This window comes from Hyperoodon ampullatus, assembly GCF_949752795.1.
Source record: "Hyperoodon ampullatus genome assembly, chromosome: 10".
NCBI lineage: Eukaryota > Metazoa > Chordata > Mammalia > Artiodactyla > Ziphiidae > Hyperoodon > Hyperoodon ampullatus.
This window is the reverse complement of record NC_136923.1, coordinates 41,679,422-41,703,151: the sequence shown is the minus strand read 5'-3', so window position 1 is coordinate 41,703,151 and position 23,730 is coordinate 41,679,422. Positions and strand designations below refer to the sequence as shown.

At 57.8% G+C, this 23,730-nt stretch overlaps 1 protein-coding gene across 1 annotated transcript; it reads left to right on the top strand.

Annotated features, from left to right (window-relative positions):
• Positions 1 to 275: 275 nt before the first annotated feature.
• Positions 276 to 22,076, top strand: PTH1R (parathyroid hormone 1 receptor). The gene is made up of 15 exons (XM_079713374.1): positions 276 to 327; positions 1,343 to 1,465; positions 11,726 to 11,828; positions 13,734 to 13,868; positions 15,488 to 15,598; positions 15,696 to 15,814; positions 15,983 to 16,077; positions 16,291 to 16,486; positions 16,988 to 17,141; positions 18,756 to 18,816; positions 19,184 to 19,250; positions 19,537 to 19,631; positions 20,292 to 20,433; positions 20,539 to 20,580; positions 21,243 to 22,076. Exons 2-15 carry the CDS (start codon positions 1,391 to 1,393, stop codon positions 21,618 to 21,620), a joined length of 1,773 nt encoding a protein of 590 aa, XP_079569500.1. The 5' UTR covers positions 276 to 327; positions 1,343 to 1,390; the 3' UTR covers positions 21,621 to 22,076.
• Positions 22,077 to 23,730: the final 1,654 nt, after the last annotated feature.

Sequence of the window (23,730 nt, the reverse complement as noted above, 5' to 3'; positions counted from 1 at the left end):
TGCCGCTCCACACACCCGCGTCGGAGAAGACGGAGGGGGGGCGGGGGCGGGAGAGGCCCAGGGAGGGCGTGGGGGAGGGAAGAGGCGCCCGGGCCGCGGGGGGGGGGCGAGGGGGAGCGGCAGACGCCGAGGCGAGGGACGCGCGCGGCGGGCGGCGGCTCCGAGAGGCGGCCGGGCGGGGGGCGCTGGAGGCCAGGCCGGCAAGGGGGGAATCCCAAGAGCTCCATGAAGTCTCCCCGGGGCCGCGGACGGGGCGCTGTCCTGGGGAGGCTGTCGGGGGATCCCCGACACCCATGGCTAGGCGGCGGCCGCGGCGGCGCGCTCGGAGTAAGTCGGGGTTGGGGGCCAGCGGCGAGGGGAGCGGGCTGGAGTTGGGTAGGGTGACTCCGGGCCTGACCGGGGCGGGCGGGCTGGTTTGTCTCGGTGTCAGTCAGCGGCGCCTCTTCGGAGCCCCGTGGAGCCGCCAGCCCCGCGCCGCTCGGCTCCGTGGCTTTTTTGGAAACTTGCAAATGTTTTCGTAGAGAGAAAAGGGGGAGGGGAGGGAGGGAGCGAGGGAGTGACCGAAACGGAGCTCGGGGCTGCTGGAAGAACGGAGGCCAAGGCCGGGGGAGCTAGAGACGGACTGACAGACAGGCAGAGAGACCGGGCGTCCCGGCCGCAGGCGCGCTCTAGCGGCGCGGGCGCAGGCGGGGCTCCGGCCGAGGATGGGGAGGGAGTGCCGGAGGCGGCTGCGGACGGGATGAGGATCAGAGGGGGCCGAGGGGCAAGGAGCTGGCGGCCCGATCGCCGAAGGGCTCAGTGTCTTTGCAAAGTTGGGATCGAGTACCCAAGCTGCACGCCCGGAGCTGCGCAAAACGCGTCCCCCCACCCCGCCCCCCTACTTGCGCTAGCCGCGGAGCTAAAAATAACAGCCCGTTCGCCCCCTGCAGACCGCGACCCCAACCCCTCCCCCGACCCCTCCCCCACTGGGCGTGGGGCAAAGCCACAGCTCCCAGTTCCCCAAAAGAAAAAAAAAAAGAAAAGAAAAGAAAAGGCGGTGCGGGGGGAGAGGGGGGCGGGGGGCGGGCCGGGGGCGGGGGGCCCGGCCATATGGATGTGATTTCTCCTCTCCGAGGCAGACGGGCAGCTCCGCAGCTCTCGGCGCCCGCCCGCCGCCCGCCCGGCCCCCGGCTGCCTCCCTTCCTCCCTCCCTCTCCTTTGCGCTCGCTCCCTAGCCCTCAGCGCATGGGCCCCGCGCCGGGCCCCGGGGCCTCGGGCCGCCGGGCCTCCGGGGTCCCCTAGGCCCTGGCGTGGGCGGGGCAGCCCGGCCTGACGCAGCTCTGTACCCCACCACCACCACCAGGGCCGGCGGCGGCGGCTGCCCCGAGGGACGGGGCCCTAGGCGGTGGCGATGGGGGCCGCCCGGATCGCGCCCGGCCTGGCGCTCTTGCTGTGCTGCCCAGTGCTCAGCTCCGCATACGTGCTGGTAAGTCCCCCGCTCGCAGTCCAGGACAGGCTTCGGGCTTGCTCTGGGGTCCCTGGGCGGGGGCTGGGGGTGGGGGGAAGGTGTCCAGGGCTCAGAGGCTTGAGTTCCCCCAGTAACCTGAACTTTGGGTGGGCGTCCCCTCTGGCCCGGGATCCTCAGTGCCTGCTGTCTCTGGGGTGTCTGAACTCTGGGTTCCAGATGCCTAAGATTTCCCTATTTCTGAAGACTGGGTTGGGGTCCCAGGTCTGGAAATCTGTGGTTAGGGTTCTCCTATCTTCTGCTTCTCTGAGCATCACTGCTCTGTGTCTCCCTGGAAGATGACAGTGTGATCTAGCAGAAGATTAGGCTTTGGCCCTGATGTAGGGTCACACAGACTTTGCTCTGGGGTCCTCTGTTTTTTGCATGTTTTGTTTGCAATCTGGGACACAGGGCTGTGGGTCTGAGGTCAGGGGGTAGGATTTAAGGACCCCTCAAGCTCTCACCTTCGCATGCACACACACATGCGTGCACTCATGCCCAGCTTCACCCAGACTGGAAGATGTCTGCCCAGGGAGGCGGGTATGGTGTGGCATGGAGGAGGGATGGAGCTCCCCTGAAGGAGACTGACCTCACAGAACGCTCCCACAGGAGAAACATGCTCCGGTGAGTGAGGAGACCCACAATCGTACCCTCCTGAGAGCAGAGGCCAAGAGGAGACCAGAGAGAGAAGAAGCGACAGTTAAGGTTAGAGAGAGAGAAGAGAGAGACAGAGACAAAGAAGATGGGGTGAGAGCTCCCCAGAGCAGGAGGAGTAGATAGACCAAGAATAGCAGAGAAAAATAGGGAGAGACTGGCGGAGGCCGAGAGCTGGAGACAAAGAGCCGAGTACCCTCCTCAGACTGGGCCAGGGTCTGGGGGCCGTTTCCTGGGGAGTCAGTCAGATCCCACAGCAGCCCTGTCCTGGGGGATCAGCCATTGCTGAGGAGACTGTCTGCCTGTGTCTGACTTCAAGGCCCCCGCTGCCTCCCCCTCACCTCCCAGGTGCGGCTATTTGCCATCTAGAGACACAGGCAGGCAGCCTTCCCCTGACCAGCTCCCTATCCAGGCAGAGCCCCAGGCGGGAAGGCAGGAGCTCTTGGATTCCTCCAGCTCTGCCAATGCCTGTGTAACCTTGGGCTATCCTTCTCCACGCCTCAGTTTCCCTATCTGTAAAAAGACACCAAGAAAGAAACATTTGCCTAAGAATCCCTTGATCTGAGGCTCTCCTCTCCTCTGCTGGCCTCAGTACACCCCATTCACTGTTGTCCATGCCCACACAGCATGGCACCCCAAAGCCAGAGACATCGCCCCATACAAGGATTTGTTGATAAGGAAACTGAGGTTCAGAGACGATCAGCACCCTGTGCAGGGACGCTCCAAACACTGGTGAATGCCAGGGCCCAGAGCCATTTCCCCAGCCTCCCCTCGGGCCAGGCTCACCTTTCCCAGGGCCCCTTCCAGGGTGTGTGAGCATAGCCACTGTGCAGAGCCAGCCAGTGTGGTCTGTGTGCACACATGTGTGCAAGTGACTGTAGAGGAATAGACAGGGTGATGGGCGTGGGTGACCTGTGAGTGTATCTGTGTGTCCGAGCAGGGCTCTGTGGGACTCAGCATGGTATTCTCTGGGTCTGCGTAGGTGCGAGTGTCTGAGACCTTGTGTGAGCTCACGTGTGTCTGAGGCTGTGGTCTGCACATGACTTGTAGAAGCATGGTTATGCATGTGTGTGTGTGTTTGTGGTCACATGTGCATCCAGGTCTATTGTTTTCTTGTTTTTATTTAATAAATGCTTCTGTAGTGCTGTCTGCTTGCCAGAAACTGTTCTAAACACTTTACAATATTAGCTAGTTTAATCTTTCCAACAACCCTCTGAGAAAGGTTCTGTTATTGTCCCCTTTAACTGACCTTCACACAACCGATATGACCATTATTTGTTGCATGTCAACCAGTGCCAAGCCCTGTGCCTCTATGAGGGACCCACACTGATTTCCAGGGAAGCTGAGGCACATGCAGAGAATTTGCCCAGCTTAGCCCTGGCCCAAGGCTGAGGGTAGGAAAGGAGGAGGGATGCCAGGGCTGGGTCTGCCCTGGGACCTTGTTGGGACATCTGTGGCTGCACACTCAGGCCGTGAGTGCAATGAACCTTCCGTGGCTCCGGGGATAGAGGATATGGCCTGAGGGTCACCCAACACCCTGTAGGCCCCCTGGCCTCGGCTGGAGCCAGCAAGAAACTGAGAGTCTGCCAGCTCCCTCTCCTAAACCTAGGGGATACTGCTTCCACCCTCAGCTGATGGACCCTGTCACCAAATCTATATGCTGCCTGCCCAGCTGGCCCCAGGACCAGGCTCACATCTTCCTCCATGAGGGACCTCATGGTTGGAGGACCAAAAAGTGTCCCCCTGGGAGGACACTGGCTGTGGCCAGACTCAGCTGGTCCATCTTGTACCCAGGGAACCATTCTCAGCAGGCTCCAAGGGCAGCTCAGCCAAGGGGCTCACTTTTAAAGACAGGAAGGAACAAACACGTATTGAACAGTGGCCGTCCCCAGATTCTGACCTAGAAATGGTCACAAATATTTTCTCATTCCATCTGTTCATCCACCCATTTTATGGGAAAGGGCCCTGAGGGTCACACAGTGAGTCTGTGGCAGAGGTGGGATTTGAACCCAAGTCTTCAGACTCCTGCACTGAGCTTCTACCTCCAAAGCAGGGTGAGGGCTCATGCTGGCAGATCACTATGTCCCACTCAGGTTTTCTTTTTCTTCCTTTTCTCTCTTTCTTTATTTTTTTTAAAGTAGAATCCTTTGGTTATTTTACTTTTATTTTCTTATTTTAATTTCATAACTAATACTTGAATATGTTCTTTCTTATAAAAGAGTCAAGTAATACGGATTAAACAGAAGTTATCCTTGATTACTCCCAAACCCATTCCTTATTCTAGAGAAAACAATTTTAAACAGTGTGGGTGGGGGATGTCCTCCCAGATCTTTTTCCGTATATTTCCAAACAGGTACCTTTTTGTGTGCATATAAAGTAGATAGTTTTATTCTGTCATTTGCTGTTTGTTTTTATAAATTTATTTATTTAATTTATTTATTATCTTTGGCTGCATTGGGTTCGTTGCTGTGCACAGGCTTCAGTAGTTTTGGCTCACAGGCTCTAGAGCGCAGGCTCAGTAGTTGTGGCGCACGGGCTTAGTTGCTCCGCGGCATGTGGGATCTTCCCGGACCAGGGCTCGAACCCATGTCCCCTGCACTGGCAGGCAGATTCCTAACCACTGTGCCACCAGGGAAGCCCCTCTATTTGTTTTTTAGTAAATGATAGCAGTTTGTAGATAGGGCTCTGCCATATGCATTTTTCTACTTAAAGGTGTGTCTTGGAGATCTTCATGTCAGTAAATATAAATCTATCTTTTTAAATGCTGCATAGTGTTCCAAAACCTGAGATTCATTAGGCAGTCCCTAGGAATGTACATTTAGATAGTTTCATGTGTGTTTGTATGAGTGTGTGTGTGTGTATGAGAGAGAGAGAGATTCCAGATGGTGGCAGGGAAACTCCTTGAAGTGCCTTCTCATGTCCTTGTGTGACCACTTCCCTGTAGGATATTTCTAGATTCTGTCATTGCTGGGTCTGAGAACATGCATATTTTTTATTTTAATAGATATGGCCAAACTGCCCTCTAAAAAGCCTGTGTGGGGTTATACTCAACACTAGGAATGACGGAGGAGGTCTCTTCCCCACACCCTCTGTCTCACAGGGTAGCCTGAAGATTCTTTTCCTCACCTTTGCCATGGTGTCTCTTGCCATTTTAATATGCCAATTACCAGTGAGCTTTTGGACTTTTACATTGGCTTATTGTCCATCTTTTAAGAGCTTGCTCAGAGCCATTACCCATCTTTCTATGCGTTATTTGTCTTTTTCGTATTGATTCGTTGAAGCTTTTTATATCACCTGCCCTTAAACACCTCCACCCTCCACCCCAGCTCTGGGAGCTGCCTGTGGACAGAGCAGGAGGAGGGGGGCCGAGCCCTCCCGGGAACTTGGGTTTTCTTTGGAATGTTTTAATGAGGCATCAAGTGGCCTCCCCCAGATTCCTGTTGTGGGCCTTCTGGGGACACTCCCTGGTCCGGCCACCACATCAGGAAGGCAGCTCTTTCGGAGAGCCCCCAGGAAAAAGAAAGGGTGGAGTGGGGGGTTTGCAGATGCCTGAAATTGTCTGCAAAATATAGTGTGACTGGGAGAGGGTGCAAAGTTTTGCTCAGATTCTCAAAGACATCAGAAACCTCCAAACCTTTCAGAACCCCAACTCTGGGACCTACCTTGTGCAGAGGTGAGACCTGGTAGGATTCTGTTCTGCTGACCAGGTTGGGAGCTGCCTTGTGCAGAGGTGAGACCTGGTAGGATTCTGTTCTGCTGATCAGGTTATGGTTAGGTTAGGTCATACCATCCATCTGGGCCTTGGTCCCCAAGCCCAGGTAGAGGCCACTTATGAAGATCCACAGGGTCCTAGCAGCCAACTCTGCCATCCCAGTCTCCATCCCACTGCCTGCCCTGAAGGCCTCCACGCTGGCCAGGATGAGAGGCGTCACAGTGCCTCCCCCCAGCCCCTCCCAGCCCCGAACACAGGCAGCCTGTTCAGGAAGGCCAGGCGAAGGGGAGAAAAAGTCAGCACTTGTCAGCCGTGGCGTGGTGGGGCAGGAGCGTCCCCAGCAGGGAACCCGTCCCAGCCTGCCCAGGCCAGCCAGCCAGACAGAAGGCAGCAAGGGCAGGGAGCAGTCCCTAGCCAGCTGGCATGGGAGACATCGAGGGGTGCCAGCACAGGTCCCAGTAGTGGAACCTGGAGAAGAGGGGCAGGAAGGCCAGGAGGTCATGAGGGGGTCTCCTGTTAGCCAAGGTTTTCTCCTTCTGGCTTTTCTGAAGGTACAAACTCTCCTTCCTCCTAATACAAGGGTGCAACTATCCTCTGCCCAGTTAGAGCTGAGCACAAGCTGCCATCACCATCTGATCACCTCTAAGTCTACCTCCATTCCTGAATTACCTTTGTGGAAGCTGCCTTAGGTGCTCTGCAAAGAGGCTCTTGCTTGACACAGTGAAAGATAAAATCCAGAAGAACTCTGTGGAAAACTGGTATTGAGGATGGCACTAGAGGATCCATGTGGCGGGGTATTTCCTCCTTTCTTTCCCTTCCTCTGGGGTTGTTGCTTCAGTATCAAGCAGACCTTAGCTCCATCCCTGGCCCTCTTCTTTCTGACTGTACTCTCGCCTCAGTGGCCTCATTTGTAAGATGGGGATGTTGAAGGAGATGTGGTTAAAGCTCCAGGGGCGATGGCTGGTGCCAACCTGTAGAGGGGCTCTCATGGGGTGGGAGACACTGGTCACATCCAGGGATGAATGTTGGTAGATCTGCTTTCTCTAGAGGTGAGCAAGAAGCCAGCAGCTGTCTTCCTCTGGGGGAGCAGGCCGACCCCAGTCAGAGCGATGGATGAGATGACCCAAGAGGGCATCCTGAGACTGACACCAAGCAGTAGAAGGAGCCTCTTTCCCAGAGACAGAGGTGTCAGCAGCTGAAGAAGGATCCCTTCTATTTCCTGCTTTGTTTTGCCTGGAGGAGGAGAATGTAGGCATGTCTGGGATCACAGACAGCAAGTGTGTGGAATTTGGCAGTTAGGAGAGGAACTGAGAGGAGTGGCCCTCATTTGGTCAGTGGCACGAAACTGACTCTCCACCACCACCGTCACCATCACACCTCCATCACCATCACTAGCCTTGACGTTGCCCCACTCACTGTCTTCACCTCCACCCCCACTGCCACCATCACTGCCATCTGCAGCTCCAACACCATTCTCAGTGGGGTCTCCCTGGGAGCTGAGTTAGAAGGAGCTGCTTGCCCCCTGGCGGGAGGGGTACTGAGCAGATGGCTTTTCTCTTCCTTTGAGCTTCTGAACTCAGGAAATGAGAAGCACATCCGGGCTTCTTGACCACACATTACTTTCTCCCTGAGACAGCAGCTTCTATGTTTGTAGATAACATACTGGCTCCCAGCCCCCATCTGCACCCTGCCTGTGGCCCCACAAATACCAGCCCTGGCTCCCAGGCCACTTCTCTCCCTGCATATTCACAAACTGCAGATCATGCACATGTGTGCACACAGGAAGGTTCCATGTTGGAGGGTTGAACATGGGGAGAGTGCTACAGCCAAGCCCTACAATGGTTAGGTCAGGGGAAGTCAGCTCTAACCCAAGACCGTAGGAGGGGTGTGGGAGGAACAGGGGTTTGGGACACCTGGCACCAGGGCTAGGTGACCCTATTAGTGGTGGGTATGGACTAACTGACCCTTGGCCATGACCCAGCTCCAGGTCCCTCAGTCCTCATCCGTGAGACCCGAGATGCACAGACTCTCTGGATCTAAAATGATACAAGTCTGAGTCCTCCTTACCAGGAGCTAGGCCAGGAAGAACTGAACTCTGCAGGGGGAAAGGGGCTGGTCGGGGAGGGCGCAGCGGTTGGAGCGGCCAGGCCAGGAGGAGAATCAGAGCTATCAGCATTTTCTGCATCACTCCATTAGAAAAGACCTCACTCAGGGCAGAGGCAGAGGCAGAGGAGGGGCCCTCCTGCCCCTTAAGCCCAAGTATGGGGGTCTGGCAGTGACCCTGAATCTTAGTGTGAGTCCAGGGTGGATCCAGAAATGCAGGGAGTTATTGGGGTGTCCTTTCACCCCAAAAGCTTGCCAGGCACACCTCACCTGCAGGCCCTCCTGTACTCCCTGCTCCCAATCCTCCTTGGAGTCCCACCACCCACCTGCTCCTCACTGTGGCCCCCTGGTCTCAGTCATCTACTCAGACAGTCTCCCCCTGCTTCTCTGGGTCCTGAGTCTGGGGGCACCCATGGTGCCCGGCAGCACGGTGGCCCGTAGCCAGAGGCGGGGAGCCATGACTTGGTGCTGCTGCTGATCCAGTGGTAATAATAGCAACCAGCTTTTTGTGGGCCCCACCCCTGCCCAAGCTTTTCATACAGGACCTCATTTAACCCTCACAACAGCCCTATTATTATCCTGATTTTACACGTGGGAGACTGAGGCACAAGGGTTAAACAGCTTTGCCAAAGATACAAAGCCAGTCAGTGGTGGAGACAGGATTCAAGTACCGGTGCTGGTGGCAGAATCTCCTTAGATGAGGAGAGGGTGCAGCTGGAGGGAGAGGTGATGGATGAATTCCAGGCAGGGGAGCTGTACTCTGAAGCAAGTGGGGATGCTCTTGGTGTAGAGCCGCCCTCCACTCCTTGGGAAAGTGCTTTCTTGACTCCTTGGCTTGAATTCTTCTTGCTGCAATGGCAGTTCTGCCATGATTGGGTAACAGAGAAATGGGTCGTACAGTCCAGGGAAGCCAGAGATGGTGCCACCATCCCTGTGGGTGAAGGAATCTGGGGGCTATCTGGTGCCTGAAGCACATACCTTCCCCTCTCCTGGGCATTCCCAGACCCACCAGAAAATGAGACTCCAGAAAAGAGGATGTGCCTCCTCTTGGCCATAGAGTGCAGCAGTAGCAGTAGGTGGCGGCTGAGCAGATGCCTTGGGCCTGTGAGAGGGTGTGTGGGTCAGTTCCTGGTCGTCACCCAGCTGCACACCTGTCTGTCAGTCTGCCAAATGGGCAGTTTTCAACCCATGGCTGCCTGCCTTTAGTCTAGGCCATCAGCCATAACCCTCAGTGGGTCACACCAGTGGGCTAGTCTGTCTATCGGGAGGGCTGGTGTGCCAGACTTTGGGGACTGGTGGAAGCCTGTCAGCCACTCAGGAGCTTTTCCTCAGCTGGAAAAAATCTGGTGATTATCTGTTCATCTTGAAAGAGATGAAGGTGGGCAGAAGAAGGGGTGGTGGGGAAGGGGGCATGCTGAGGGAGTAAGGATAAGATGATAGGAAAGGTGGTACTGACAGTGGTTATGGGGCTGGTGGCAGTGATGGTGCTGATGTTGCCTTTGGTGGTAATGGTGCTGGTGGGGACGGTGATGGCAATGCTGGTGGTAATACTGGAGGTGGTGGTGATGGTCATGGTGGTAATTGCGCTGGTGGAAACAGCACTGGTGGTGGTGATGGTAATGATGTTCTACCAGTTGTGATGGTGATGATGGTGGGTATACCGATTGTAATAGTAGTTAGTGCTCATGGGGGTAATGGTGCTGCTGCCGCTGCTGGTGGTATCGGTGGTATTGGTGGTGGGTGGCGTGGTTGTGTTGGTGGTGTTGGTGGTGGTGGTGATGGTGGTGGTGGTTACTGACAGGTGCTAGTTGCAATAATGGAAATGGAGGTGAAAGGGTGCTGTAGTGGGGGTGGGATGGGCAGGGCAGCTACCCAGGGATCAGACCCCTCAGCCCTTGGATCCCCAATGCCAGAGGCACAAAGAGAACTTCAGGTTAGTCTTGGAGCCCCCTGGATTAGGGAAAGCCCGAGTTGTCCTCCCTCAAGTCCCATCTCCCCAGGGCTACTTCTGCCCCAGCCTGCTCAGCCTTAGCTGCGGGTGGGGGAAGTTAGAGGAGCTGTAGGGGCCAGCAGCAAGCACGTGGGAATCTCTCCAGCCCTTCCTGGGCATTGGGTCCAGCTGAGATCTCAGGGTCCAACTCAGACTCCAGTGATCCGCGAAAGCACGGACACCCACAGACATGCAGGCTAATGAGCAACCGTATCACACACTCGCAGACACACACACACGTGGACCTTTGCCCAGAAACATAGGTACACGTGCATGTTCACAGACACCTCAGGCTCACGTTCCAAATGTGCATGCTGGACGATCCCCACGTGAGAATATACAGAGACAGGGGCACACGCGAGTGCACACACCAGCCAGACAGCGTTGTGCGCGGCCACTCAAGGCTGTGCCGCCACTCACACGCGCACACGCAAAGACGCGCACGCGCCTCTGCTAAGTGAAACCAGCAGAACCCAAGCCCAGCTGAGCCAAATGGAGACTCCTTGGCCCTAGAAGCCCTTGCTGCTGCCACCGAGAGACTCGGTCAATTAACTTCTCCCTGCAGCGGTCTCCCTGACCCTCCCGGGCCGGCCGCCCGCCCCCGCATGCTGGGGCCCGCCCCTTCCCCCCACCTCCACCTCCCTCCCCTGCCTCCTCTGGGCTCTCCCACCCTCCAAAGCTCCGCTCAGACTGAAGGGACCCGGCCCTGACAGGGGATGTCTGAGGGGATGCAGCTCTGCCTGTTGAAGGTCTAAGGGAACCAGGCTCTGTCCTGGGGGTCTGCGGGGACATGGCCCTGACTTGGGGGTGAAGGTGGGGTCTGAGGGGATGCATTAACCTCTTGTGGGTCCCACTCATGGGAGTGGCTGGGCTTGGGCACACTGCGTTTTTCCCAGGGCAGGATGCTGCCTTTACCCTCTGACTTCCTTCCAACCCTAAGTCAGGGAAACAGAGGCTCAGGGTGAGTCCCACCTCCGTGATGTTCCTGCTCCCTTTCTTAAAATGATGCCAGTGAATCCTCATGGGTGGCAGCCAATACCCAGGGTGTACGTGCTGGAAGGAAAGAAAGGAAGGACATTCCAGGCAGAGGGAACAGCAGGAGCAAAGGCCTGTCCACATCATCAGAACACAGGGTCTACTTGGATATAGGGAAACTTCCAGATAAGCAATGGATGTGGGTGACTCCCACCCACAGCCTGCACAGGAGTGCCCCGCCCAACCCAGACCACTTGCCAGCAATTTCTCCATCCTCTCCCTCTTGGGACCTCAAGGGTGGGAGGAGCTGAGGCACTCTCCATTCACCGGGAAAGCACTGACTGGGGAGAGGGCCAGGATGGAAATTGGTGACTCCCAAGGTCCCGAGGGCACTAGGACTTGAAGGAATCCAGGCCCCGTTTGTTTCCCCAGAGTTCACCACCCCTTATCCACCCCCTCTCCACCCAGGTCCCCAGTAGACAGCCAGGATCCTGTGAGGATCCACCCTGGGACATTCCATCCCTTTCCCACGTACCCCTGGGGAACAGACTGGACAGAGAATATCAGTGGCTGCAGCCTATGGGGTTACTATTGGGCAAGCAGGGGACAGCACCCCTCCCCCTTTTTTCCCTATGGTGGGGCAGGCCCTTCCCCTTGAAGCCGAGGCTTCCTGTCTGTACAGTGGAGCTACGTAAGGCAGATTTCCCGCATTCTTTGGAAAGGGGGGGGAATCCCTCAAGGAGGTTGGGATAGCAGTCTGCCGCTCTGCTGGGAAGTCCTGCCTGCAATCTGACCTTCGGCTTGGTAGGTGGATGCAGATGACGTCATGACCAAAGAGGAGCAGATCTTCTTGCTGCACCGTGCCCAGGCCCAATGTGAGAAGCGGCTCAAAGAAGTCCTGCAGAGGCCAGGTGGGGGCGGGGCCAAAGGAGGAGGGTCTGGGGGCAAAGTCAGGAGACAGAGGGGCCAGAGGAAGGCGGGAGTCCAGGACACAGAACCAAGTGGCACCAAGGGAGGGTAGGTCCAGATAAAGTGGGCCAGGCCAAAGTGAGGACCAAAAATGGGGTGAGTCAGGTGAGATTAAAGTCAACAGGCTCAGAGATGCACTGAGCCTCCCCTCCCAGGGTGGGGATAGGAGGTTATGGAGGCAACTACTGTCTGAATTACCTCAAACTGGCTTAGATCTAGTGAGGCCACGCCACGATCAGGAGCACTGACTAGGGCTCCAGACCCCGCTGGACTGGGCTGGGACAGCTTCCTGCAGGAGGGGGAGCTATCCAGTGCAGGTGCAGAAGGAATAATAGGTCTTTGAAAAAGGCCCCCTGGGCAAAGGGCAAGGCAGAGGTGTCCAGGGTCAGGAGAATGGGGCTGGAAGGGGAGGAGAATAGAGGGATACAGATGGGTTTCTATGTCAGTCACAGCCACTGTCCAGTAAAGGGTTCTTGATGGGGTAGGAAGGCTTCCTTCTACCAACACAGCATCTCCATGGGACCCCTGCCATGGTGAAGCTGGGAGGGGCACTCACCTGACCTCACAGCTCCTGCCCCAGTCTCAAGCTGGTCTCTTCCTTGAGTCCATTTCCTGGAAGCAGAAATGGAGCTTCATTAGCAACCATCCAGGCCTCTGACTTCTGTCTGATTAATCTCCTCAACCTGGAAGAGGCCCAGACCCCACCTGACTGGCAGGCAAGAACAGCTTCCTCCCCTGAGCTGGCCCTCAGACTGCTGGGAGAGGATGCTGACGCACACCCAGGACGCAAGCACACAGTGACATACCCTGGAGCCCCCAGACTTTGCTGCCATTCACAGGGACTCACATGGTCTCTGCAGTCACAGCCCTGCCCACCCTGGCCCCACCAGTGGCTCCCTGGTCCCCTGCCCCAGTCACATCAGGGTCTGGGCGGTCCTGAACCCAGCCGTCTTTCTGGTTGTGGAAGCATGGAGGCACCTCCCTCTGCCCTCTCTTTGTTCACGATGGAGGCCTTCCCTTCCCACTCTACCTCATCCTGCTACCCCCACCCTACTGATGCCCCAGGGTGCAGGCAGGAAAATGGGCACAGCCATTCTATCCCAGCCCAGGGTGTCTGCACTAAGCTTCTCATTGTTGCCACAAACCCCGACATGGGAGGGCCAGGGGGCCTTGGCTTGGGCTGTAGCTGAAGGTTAGATAATGAGGAAGACTTTCAGCAAGGAAGAGAGACCTCAGGCATCTCTCCAGTGGAGGGAAAGGCCAGGCCCCATCTCAGATGGAGAGTCTCCAGGGTCCCTTGTGGAAGCTGCGAACCCCTTACTCGGGTATTCTAGGGCAGGGGATGGGGTAGGTGGGCTCATTTGTCTTCCCTTGACAACTGCACACTCTTGCTCTTGTCTTCCACACCACCAGCTTCTCGACCTACACAGCGCTCTGGCCGGGCTTCATTTTCACTGTTTCACCTCTGTTGACATCACCACTACTGTCTACTTTTGCCATGCGCCCCCTGGTGGGGCCTTCGTCTCCTGCGTGGGCTTTGGCTATGACTCCTGGGTCAGACATTTCTGCCCAGATTTACCGCTCAACCCACTCACTAGTTGATCCCACACCTGAATTGTGTTTGTTACCATTTGAACCCCGTTTACCATCTCCATGCCGACTGATTACTTCTGCACCTGGCAAGCACTTTACAGTTTGTAAAGCACGTTCCTACCTGTCATCAGCCTAGGTGTCAGCTAAGGCAGGGGACAACCCCCATTGTACAAAGGGGGAGTCTGAGGCAGGAGGGTAACCTGGGTCTTCTGCTGTAGTGCTGTCAACAGCCATAACTGCCCTAATTTCTCCAGCTGACATAATGGAATCAGGCAAAGGATGGGCATCTGCATCCACATCAGGGAAGCCCAAGAAAGAGAAGCCATCTGGGAAGCTCTACCCTGAGTCTGAGGAGGACAAGGAGGTGTCCACTGGCAGCAGGCACCGAGGTACGTCTGTGCTTCCATGCATCCATCTGAGACCGACTCGGACCCACTTGCCCCACTGCTCTACAGCCTTCATGTGAGCTCATGCTCCTCGGCTCTTGTAGAAGGGGAGGTGCTAGGAGGAGACTCAGCCGAGGGGGCAGAGTGTGGAGGGGGCAGGCAAGCTGGATGGACTAGGGCCCCCAGGAGATGTGGGCAGAGAACTTGACCGCACACCTCAGGGGTGGACCCAGGGCTGTGGCCCCTCCCATGGAGAGAGATGACAGAGAACCCGGGAGACAGGGGCAGGGAGAGGCTGGGAGAGACCCAGAGACAAAGAGAGGCAGGAAGAGACAGAGAGGGGACCAGGAGGCACATACTGGGACTGGGACTCAGGGTGTCAGAGGAAGGTGCATCAAGACACATAGTGGGGTTGGCCACAGAGACAGAGCAGGACAGAAGGGCAGCTGTGAAGGGGTGGGGCCAGACAGTGGGACAAGGAGGGCAGAAGAGAAGAGAGGGAGGGAGGTGCGGGCTGCATTGTCCCTCAGGGAGGTAAGGAGAGACAAACGCAGAGCCCAGGCTGCAGCCACAGGGCCAGTTTGAACCGGCTGGGTGGGCAGCAGATTCCAGATGGGCCACATCTGGGAGGCTGTGGTCACCCTGTGGCTCCCCAGGGATCAGAGGGAATTGTGGGCCTGGCCAGGCAGGGCTGGGAATATGGTGCCCAGGACAGAGAGCCTTTCACCAAGCTGGGGTGGGTCTAGCCATCAAGGCAACCTTCCAGGGTGGCTGGAGAGTCCTGTGGTTGGAGCCCTGCAGGGGGAAAGAAGGGAGCTGGGAGTGCAAAGTGGAAGATTCAGAGCCTGGAGACTCTCCAAGGTCACTTAGCATTTCTGCTGTGAGGCTGGAGCCCCAAAGTGGGATATGTCACCCTGCCTTGAATCCCACAGTTAGCACTTACATTTGGGGGATTATATGTACCCCACGAGTGGTCACCAGAGTCTCATAGCAGGTGCTCAGGGCGGGTCTTGGATAGTGGTGGAAGTGCATATCAATCCCAATTTCCCAATGAAGAAACTGAAGTGCAAAGAGGGTAGACACCTGCATGAGGTGGGCAGCTCTTCAGGAGTCCAGCTGGCACTGGAAACTAGACCTTCTTCCTCTAGTCCATGGTCCCTGGGCAAGGAGCACATAGGAAATATTCTCAGCTGAGGGACAGTTAGTCTGGGAACTTGCTCTTCTTTAGGGACACCTGGAACGTGGGACCAAGAACAGAGAGAAAAAAGAGAGGCCTGGCTAGGGGCTGAGCACCAGAGGACGGCAGGGCCCTGGGCTGTATGACCTTGGTAAATCACTCGCCTCTCTTGGCCTGCGCCAGCCAATCTAGAAAATAGGACCATTACCAGCACCTGCATAGAGGGTCTGTAGAGAATTCTATGAGGGCAGGTGGGTGCAGGGCACAGTAGGGAGTAAGGGCTCAATACATTCTCTCCAGAATGCTCCAGGCCTGAGTTCTCCAGTCTTGGGGCACACCTATCCCTGAGGGAGTCAGAGACCACAGGTGTGTTTATTTCTCTGGGTCACTAACCATGGATCTGACTGATGTCCCCCACCTTTTCTGTCTATCTCTGTGGTCACAGGGCGCCCCTGCCTGCCAGAGTGGGACCACATCCTGTGCTGGCCGCTGGGGGCACCAGGTGAGGTGGTGGCCATGCCCTGTCCTGACTACATTTATGACTTCAATCATAAAGGTAAGGCAGGCTGGAGTAGGGTGGGGACCACAGGGATCTCAGGGCTTCAGTGGTTCCAGACCTCTCTGCCTGCCCTGACCCTCCTACGGACCTGCAGGCCATGCCTACCGTCGCTGTGACCGTAATGGCAGCTGGGAGCTGGTGCCAGGGCACAACCGGACATGGGCCAACTACAGCGAGTGCGTCAAGTTCCTGACCAATGAGACTCGTGAACGGGTGCGAGGCTTCCCCCTCCCTAACCTGACCCGTGTAAGGCCACCCCACTCCACTGTTGACCCCTGAACCTAGTCCTGACTCCTCCAGCAACCTTAAAGTGGCCTCTGACCCTTAACCTGGTGCTCACCCCAGTCCCGGGGCTCTGACAGTAACTCCCCACCTGCACAGGAGGTGTTTGACCGCCTGGGCATGATCTACACTGTGGGCTACTCCGTCTCGCTGGCCTCTCTCACCGTGGCTGTCCTCATCCTGGCCTACTTTAGGTGGGCGGGGCGAGGAGTGGGGCGGGGGTCTGGGGTGGGGAGGGGACGTGGTCGGGGAGGGGCCGAGGTGGGGGGCGGGGGGCGTGATTGGACCGGGCGGAGGCATGATGTCTCTCTTCCCCTCACTGTACCCCTGTACACCAAGCCCCGCTTCGTGCCCTCCCGCCGCGCGTCCCCGTGCCCCCACCCACGGTGTTGCCGCGCGCTCCGCAGGAGGCTGCACTGCACACGCAACTACATCCACATGCACCTGTTCCTGTCCTTCATGCTTCGCGCCGTGAGCATCTTCGTCAAGGACGCGGTGCTCTACTCCGGCGCCACGCTTGATGAGGCTGAGCGCCTCACGGAGGAGGAGCTGCGCGCCATCGCCCAGGCACCGCCGCTGCCCGCCGCCGCCGCCGCCGGCTACGTGAGTGCCCCCTCCGGCGGCCCGCGCCCGCCCGCGGCCCCTAGCCACCAATGGCTTCGCGGGAGCCCCACCCATCCTGCGGCGCCTCTGCCCTCGCGCCTGCCTGTCTCCTGCAGCCACGCGCTTCAGGCCACTCACACCCACCTCTCTGCGTCCATTGCACCTCTCAGCCCTGCTTCCAGGCCCTGTTGCCCAGAGCTTTGTGAGTGTTCCCCCTCCCCGCACTTTCATCAACACTCCTGCCTCGGCCCCGGACCTCCAGTCACCCCACCTCTTCACCTTGATCCCCCAACCCCGTCGTCAGTGCCCTCCTGCCTGGGCAACATCGCCTCCACACACACCCCTCAGCCCCTGCCCTTGGTAGAGCCTGTCCCTTCCTCACCAGCTTGACAAGCACCTGTCATATCTTACCAGCACCCTCCCACTGCCCATCCCTCAGCCCAGCCCAGCCCTCCCCAGATGCAGGCCCTGCTTTCTGGCTAACACCAGCTGGTCTCCTAGGTGGGCTGCCGGGTGACTGTGACCTTCTTCCTTTACTTCCTGGCTACCAACTACTACTGGATTCTGGTGGAGGGGCTGTACCTGCACAGTCTCATCTTCATGGCCTTCTTCTCAGAGAAGAAGTACCTCTGGGGCTTCACGATCTTCGGCTGGGGTATGCAGGCACGCAGGCAGTGAGGTGCAAGCGGGGTGGGACCACGGGCGGCAGGGTCAGAGAGTGCCACTGGGGGGAAGGCACCCATACAGCGTATCCTGTGCCGGATGTGGGGCAGCAGGTGGTGAGCCTTCTGTGACTGACTGCCCCCCGCCGACCCCAAGCTCAGGGAGCGGGGCTTGGCCAAGGGTTAGGGTTCACTTGGGGTTGTCTCAGCCTGGAGTTGGGGCTCATCACCTGGAGGCAGGTTCACCCAGGGTTGAGGCTCAGCCCAGGAGAGGGAGGGGGGGCACTCTCAGGTCAAGATTCCACTCAGGATCAGAGTGGATCTTGGGTCAGAGGTCAGCCTGGGGCTGGAGTTGGAAGGTAGCTATTCTCACCACTGTGTCACCACTGCTGGGGCTGGAGTTGGGATCTGGAACCCTCCCTCCACCCTGAGCCCCACTTCTCCACCAGTCCCCACGCTGCATGGAGCTGCCCATGCTTCTGCCACCCTGCCCACAGGATCCATGGCCTAGAACTGCAGGCCCTGGCTCTAGCATCATCTAGGCTTCAGCAGCTCCTCTGCAGAATGGGTTGCTAGGGTTCTGCACTCCTCCCTCCACGGGCTGCGGGATCGAGTTACCAATAATTGTCCATTATTGTTGGCAGCTCCAGAGCTTGGCCAGGCTCCGGGGCAACTGGCCAGACTGCAGAGGGGTAGGCTGGGTGGCTGGAGCCCTCCCTGCGCTCAGCACCTAGAGGCCCTCACATCAACAGCCATAGCCTCCCTGCCCTTTGGTGGACACTCTGACCTTGACCTCATCCATGGCAAGCCCCAGAGTTGCAGGCTGATGTGGGCTCTGGGGCTAGAGTGTATCAGTGTGGGCGGGAAGCACACAGATAGGGGAACACAGAGAACTTTGTGGCACAGGAATGTCACAGCTCTTTTCCTCACATAAACCCAGGTCATGCCCTGCCCTTCCCTAGGGTACCCTGGGCCTAGAATGAAGTGTGTGGGGGCAGAGGGTGGGGATTTGGGCTCCTTCCTAGAGGCAAAACTCACTCAGAGGTACCATGTACCGTCTGAGTTGGCTTGGGCCTGGGCACACTGAGATTTCCCTGTAGCCCTTTACCCATCCTGGAACAATAGCACACCCTATCCAGCCTCATCCATGGGGCTAGGACTTTTTAAAGGGTGGCAGTGCTGGAATAGAAAACCCGTGATGATAAGCTCCCTCCCTCACAGGGAACCCCTAGCCCAGAGCAGCACCCTTTAGGGGAGGGGAGGGCAGAATGGACTGGGTGTGGATAAATTAGTGATACCTTATTCACCAAGTGCCCAGCGGGAGTGCATGTGTGGTACAAGATGCAGAACCAAGATGAGGGCAGAGGGCTGAACAGGGTCCTGAGGGCTGGAGCCCTGAGGGGAGGCTGTGCGGACAGCAGGGCAGCACATGCAAGAGTAGGGCTCTGTCACCAATTAGCCCATGTGCCCAGGGTGAGGGGGGTCAGGGACAATGGTGGGCTAAGCTGGGGGTCGCCAGGGATGAGGGGAATGGGACTGGCAAGGTGGGCTGAGGAGGGAGACATCATGGACAGTCCCTCACACACTGTCTCCCTCTGTGCCCACAGGTCTGCCCGCCATCTTCGTGGCTGTGTGGGTCAGTGTGAGAGCCACCCTGGCAAACACCGGGTAGGTCCAGATGGTGAAGTGGGCAGGAGGCTCTGACACAGGCCAGAAACACCCCTGCTACCCTCTTTCTCTGTAGAGCATATGAGGGGCACCTCCTGTACCCTGGCCCTGAGTGGCCCAGTTTCAGGAGTTTTCAGTTCAGCTTCAAGCTGGGTACCCGCTCAGGGTCAGTGGAGGCTACTTCAAAAGGGACCTCGGAGGATGGCCTCAGGCCTGGCCATATATGACACTCCCCTGTCCTGTGCTCTTGGTGGGAGTTGGGGGACAGCTAGCTAATGTCAGAGCAGACCAGCTCTGGAGCCTCCCTGTGGGAAGGCTCAGGTTGGGAACGGCAGGGGGTGGGGGCTGATGCCTCAACCTCCCCCAGGTGCTGGGACTTGAGCTCCGGGAACAAGAAGTGGATCATCCAGGTGCCCATCCTGGCCTCCATTGTGGTAAGCAGGGGTGGCCACAGAGCTGGGTCGGGGTATGGACCATGGGTCCCAGTGACCAGCCCCTGATAGGGACCTATAGAGGCTTCCCTGGACCCCAGGGTTGGAGCCACAAGGCCCAAGAAGCAGCTGATCCCCACCCGAGTCCACATGGGGAAAACAAGGGCCTAAGGAGCCACCTGGAGACACAGTGGCAGAGCAGAGCCTGAGCAGGGTCATGGGTCCCAGAGTCCTTGCCCCTCTCTGCTAGGGTGCGGCCTCGAGACGCAGCCCTCCCTCACTTCCACAGCTCAACTTCATCCTCTTCATCAACATTGTCCGGGTCCTCGCCACCAAGCTGCGGGAGACAAACGCTGGCCGGTGTGACACGCGGCAGCAGTACCGGTGAGCCACACCTACCGTGCCCAGGCTCCTCAGGGTTCAGGGGTCATCCAACCCTAGCACCATGTACAAAAGCAGACAGAGGCTCCAAGAATGAGCCTGTCTCAAGGAAGGACTCAGCTCCTGACTCCCTGGCTGGCCCTGCCAGCAGTGATGGGATCTTGCCTGGCTTCTGGGGACACCCCAAAGCCAGGCTGGGCCTCTTGGTGCTAGGCCTTGCACTAGAGTTGGGGTCTGGGCAGGACGAACCCAGACTTCTCCTCAGAGAGCTGGTCGCAGGGAGTCTGAGAGACAGGTGGGCAGTGGGTGGCCTTGAGAAGGCGGAAGCTTGACTGAAACCTGAGGAGGGACTTTGGGATACCAAGGTAAGGCCACTGGGGAGTGGGTGAGTGCCTGCAGAGGGACCAGCAGGTGCAAAGGGCCCTGGGACAGGGCGACATAACTTATGGCCCACTCTGGGACACCTCAGAATCAAGGGGCCCTGTTAACACTTTGCTGAGAAGACAAAGTGTCATTGGCTCAGGTGAACGGGGCTCCCCCACTGGCTGCCGGAGCCTCGGGCCTTTTAGTGGCTTCTGGAGCCTGGGGTTGGCAGGTCGGGGTACACAGCGCCTGTTGAGGGGGAAGTGGCTCCACCCTGACCCCCATGCCCCGCTGGCCCAGGAAGCTGCTCAAATCCACACTGGTGCTCATGCCGCTCTTTGGCGTCCACTACATCGTCTTCATGGCCACGCCATACACCGAGGTCTCAGGGACGCTCTGGCAAGTCCAGATGCACTACGAGATGCTCTTCAACTCCTTCCAGGTGCGCAGCCCTGTCTGAGGGTGAGGGGCGGGTGGGGTTGGGGAGGCTGTTTCCACCCTCTCCAGATGCAGCTCTGGGCCCTGACCCAGTACCCTCTCTCCACAGGGATTTTTTGTCGCCATCATATACTGTTTCTGCAACGGCGAGGTAAGCGGTGGGCCACGCTGGGGCAAGGCAGGAAGGACGCAGAAGTGCCAGGGGAGGGTGGGTGGAATTCCCTGGTGGTCCGGTGGTTAGGACTCCATGCTTCCACTGCAGGGGTCCCGGGTTCGATCCCTGGTCGGGGAACTAAGATCCCACAAGCCGCAAGGCGCAGCCAAAAATTAAAAAAAAAAAATTTTATTAAAAAATGAAAAAGAAGTGCCAGGGGTTCCCGAGTCTTGTCCCTTCATTCTTCTGCCTGGTTCTTACTCTGTTCCTCCAAGAACATCCCTGAGGACGTTCTGAAGGCAGAGAGAAGTCTTTCCAGATGATTCAGGCTGAGAATGCACTAGGATTTGTGGGCAAAGCCAAGTATCTTCCCAGCCCCATGGTTGAATCGTCTGTCATCCGGATTGAACACTCATCCACCCTCAGGGTCATTTGAGCTTTCTAGATTCTGGGTGTGTCAATTGCCTGCAGTCAGGCGCCATGTTCTGAGAATGACAGGATTCTTCTTGGCCTTGAAATTTTCCAGTAATAGCCTGCGCCTCTTTACATTCAGTGCTGAGTGTTGCAGGGGCAGGGATGGGGGCACCGCTGGGGTTGGGGACATGTGGCAGAGGGGTTAGGGGCACACCTGACCACCCACCCTCCTCCTGCCATCCCAGGTACAGGCTGAGATCAAGAAATCCTGGAGCCGCTGGACATTGGCACTGGACTTCAAGCGCAAGGCACGCAGCGGGAGCAGCAGCTACAGCTACGGTCCAATGGTGTCTCACACAAGTGTGACCAATGTAGGGCCCCGCACGGGACTTGGCCTGCCCCTCAGCCCCCGCCTGCTGCCTGCTGCCACAGCCAATGGCCACCCCCAGCTGCCCGGCCACACCAAGCCAGGGTCCCCAGCACTTCAGACCACACCACCTGCCGTGGCCGCTCCTAAGGACGATGGGTTCCTCAACGGCTCCTGCTCGGGGCTGGATGAGGAGGCATCTGCACCGGACAGGCCACCTGTCCTATTGCAGGAGGAATGGGAGACAGTCATGTGATTGGGGACCTGAGGGTTGGACCTGTGGACATAAGGGTGGACAAGCGGACCAAGAGACAGGTTGTTGGACAGTTGCCCACTCAGGACTGGGGCTGGGAGGACAAAACAGGAAAAAAAAAAAAAAAAAAAAGAAGGAAAAGGAAGCAGCGTGTGGCTTCCTGTGGTCTGAACTGGGCACCTATTCCAGGAGGGGAGGAGCTGGGAGCCATGGGGGTGTTTTCTTGGTCTTACCTCAGGAGGGGGTCTAGGAACCATGGGCCAGTCCCTGGGGGGTCGGGACCCAGCCCGGCAGAAAGGGCCTGAGAGAGGCCCCTGTCTAAGCCTAGAGAAGCTCAAGTTTGCTGGGTCATCAGCACCCCAGTGGACCCATGCAGGAGGAGGGCCCCAGCCTTTCCCTGTCTCCAGTTGTCACCTCGGCTGCTCCCTGCACTTGTACACAGGCTCCATGGGCACCCAAGCTGCCTTTGGCCCAGGCTTCTCCAGGCCATCTCTCCTCCTGCTGGCCCCCAGTCACTGTCACCCAGGGCTGACAGATCCCTTGGGCCCCTGGCCACACCCCCAAGCCTTGGGCCCTGCTACAGGCCCCTTCCTGCCTGTCTAGTGGCCACGCTATGCCCTTTGGAGGCTGGGGCCCTCAGGGAGCCCTCCAAACGTGACCCCCAGCCCCTACCCTGGACCTGACACACCTCTAGCAACCAGACAGAGGGTGCAGAGGCAGTGCCAAGGCCATCAGGTGAGAGGTGGGCTGGGGTCTCTGCTCTGGCTAAGGAACTGGGGGGCAGCCAGGGACCTGAGGCCAGAGGCTGGCCGGGGTGGGTGTCTGCAAGGCACAGCACATCCACCACTGTGGATCCAAGGTGGTCACTAGCATCCCCACCCGATACCCACCCACCACATTACTTGCCCCCTCAGCCCCTGCCCACCACAGTCTTGGACTCTAGAATGGCACAGGCCCTCCTCGGCCTGACACTCTGAGAACTGAGCCAACTGCCTCTCCACTCCATGTTCTTGCTCAGGCCTGAAGATGGCCCTGCCTCTGGGTCTATGCACAAGCTGGTACCCTGCCTGGCCCTTCTTTCCTCTCATCTCCAGCTCCAACTCTTGTTCTTCTCCATGGACTCAGCATCTGGGGAGTGCTCCCTGTCTCCAACTCCCTTCCAGCTCCCCATCCCACACGGAGGGCTAGGAGAGGGGTCATGAGGCCAGGACCACAAACTCAGTTGGTGAGTGCTGTAGGCATACTCAGAGGTCTCAGGTCCTGCCCACCTGCCCTTCTAGATGGTGGGCAAGGCAAACAGCTATCCAAAGGCCTGGTGCACCCATGGAGCTCTCTGTGGAACCACCTGCTTGGAATGGTGTGAGAGAGGCACAGGGCAGGACCTGAAGCCCATTGAGCCACCAGGCTGAGCATCAAGGGTTCCTGTGAATGCCGAGAGTCACTGAAAGTTCTAGAGGGAGAGCAACAAGGTGTGAGCAACATGCTCCAATGTAGAGGCCCGAGAAGGTTACACAGAGGTCAGGGGAGAGGTAGCCTTGCAGGGGCTGGTGGCCAGGTGGGGGGATGGGGATAGGGGTGGGAAGTACTGTTCTGGAAGCGTCCTGGATGAGGTACTGGCTGGGGGAAGGAGACCTAAGCAGGACAGACCCCCCATTCCCCCCACCGGACCACAGGGGAGTCTGATATCCCTCTCCAGGGCTTAAGCCATGGGACCTCCAGATCACTGGGCCTTCAGGGCAACTCATCCCACCCACCCCACAGGCAGAGTCACTGAGGCCCCCAGCTGGCTGGGCCTCAGTGCCCCATCTTCCAGCCCAGACTCCTCCTCAGGAGGCTTCTGAAGTAGAGTCCACAGACCTACTCACCCTGAAACACTCATACTGGCCACCTCTAGGACAGAGCTATGTCTTCCTTTCAGACTGGGTGCCCCCCAGGACAGAGTGGAGACCTCTCCTCTCAAACTGGATTTCCTCTAGAACATGGTTTAGCCTCTTCCCACAGACTGAGGACCTCTTCCACCCCATGACAGGGCTGTGTTTACTCCTCAGACTGGATACCCCCAGGACAGAGCTGTGTTCATCCTTCAGACTGTGCACCCCCCAGAACAGCGCTA

Coding starts and splice junctions, on each gene's coding strand:
- PTH1R (XM_079713374.1), top strand. CDS start 1,391: ATGGGGGCCGCCCGGATCGCGCCCGGCCTGGCGCTCTTGCTGTGCTGC. Junction 13,869..15,487: donor CACTGGCAGCAGGCACCGAG/GTACGTCTGTGC, acceptor CTGTGGTCACAG/GGCGCCCCTGCCTGCCAGAG. Junction 19,251..19,536: donor CCATCCTGGCCTCCATTGTG/GTAAGCAGGGGT, acceptor TCACTTCCACAG/CTCAACTTCATCCTCTTCAT.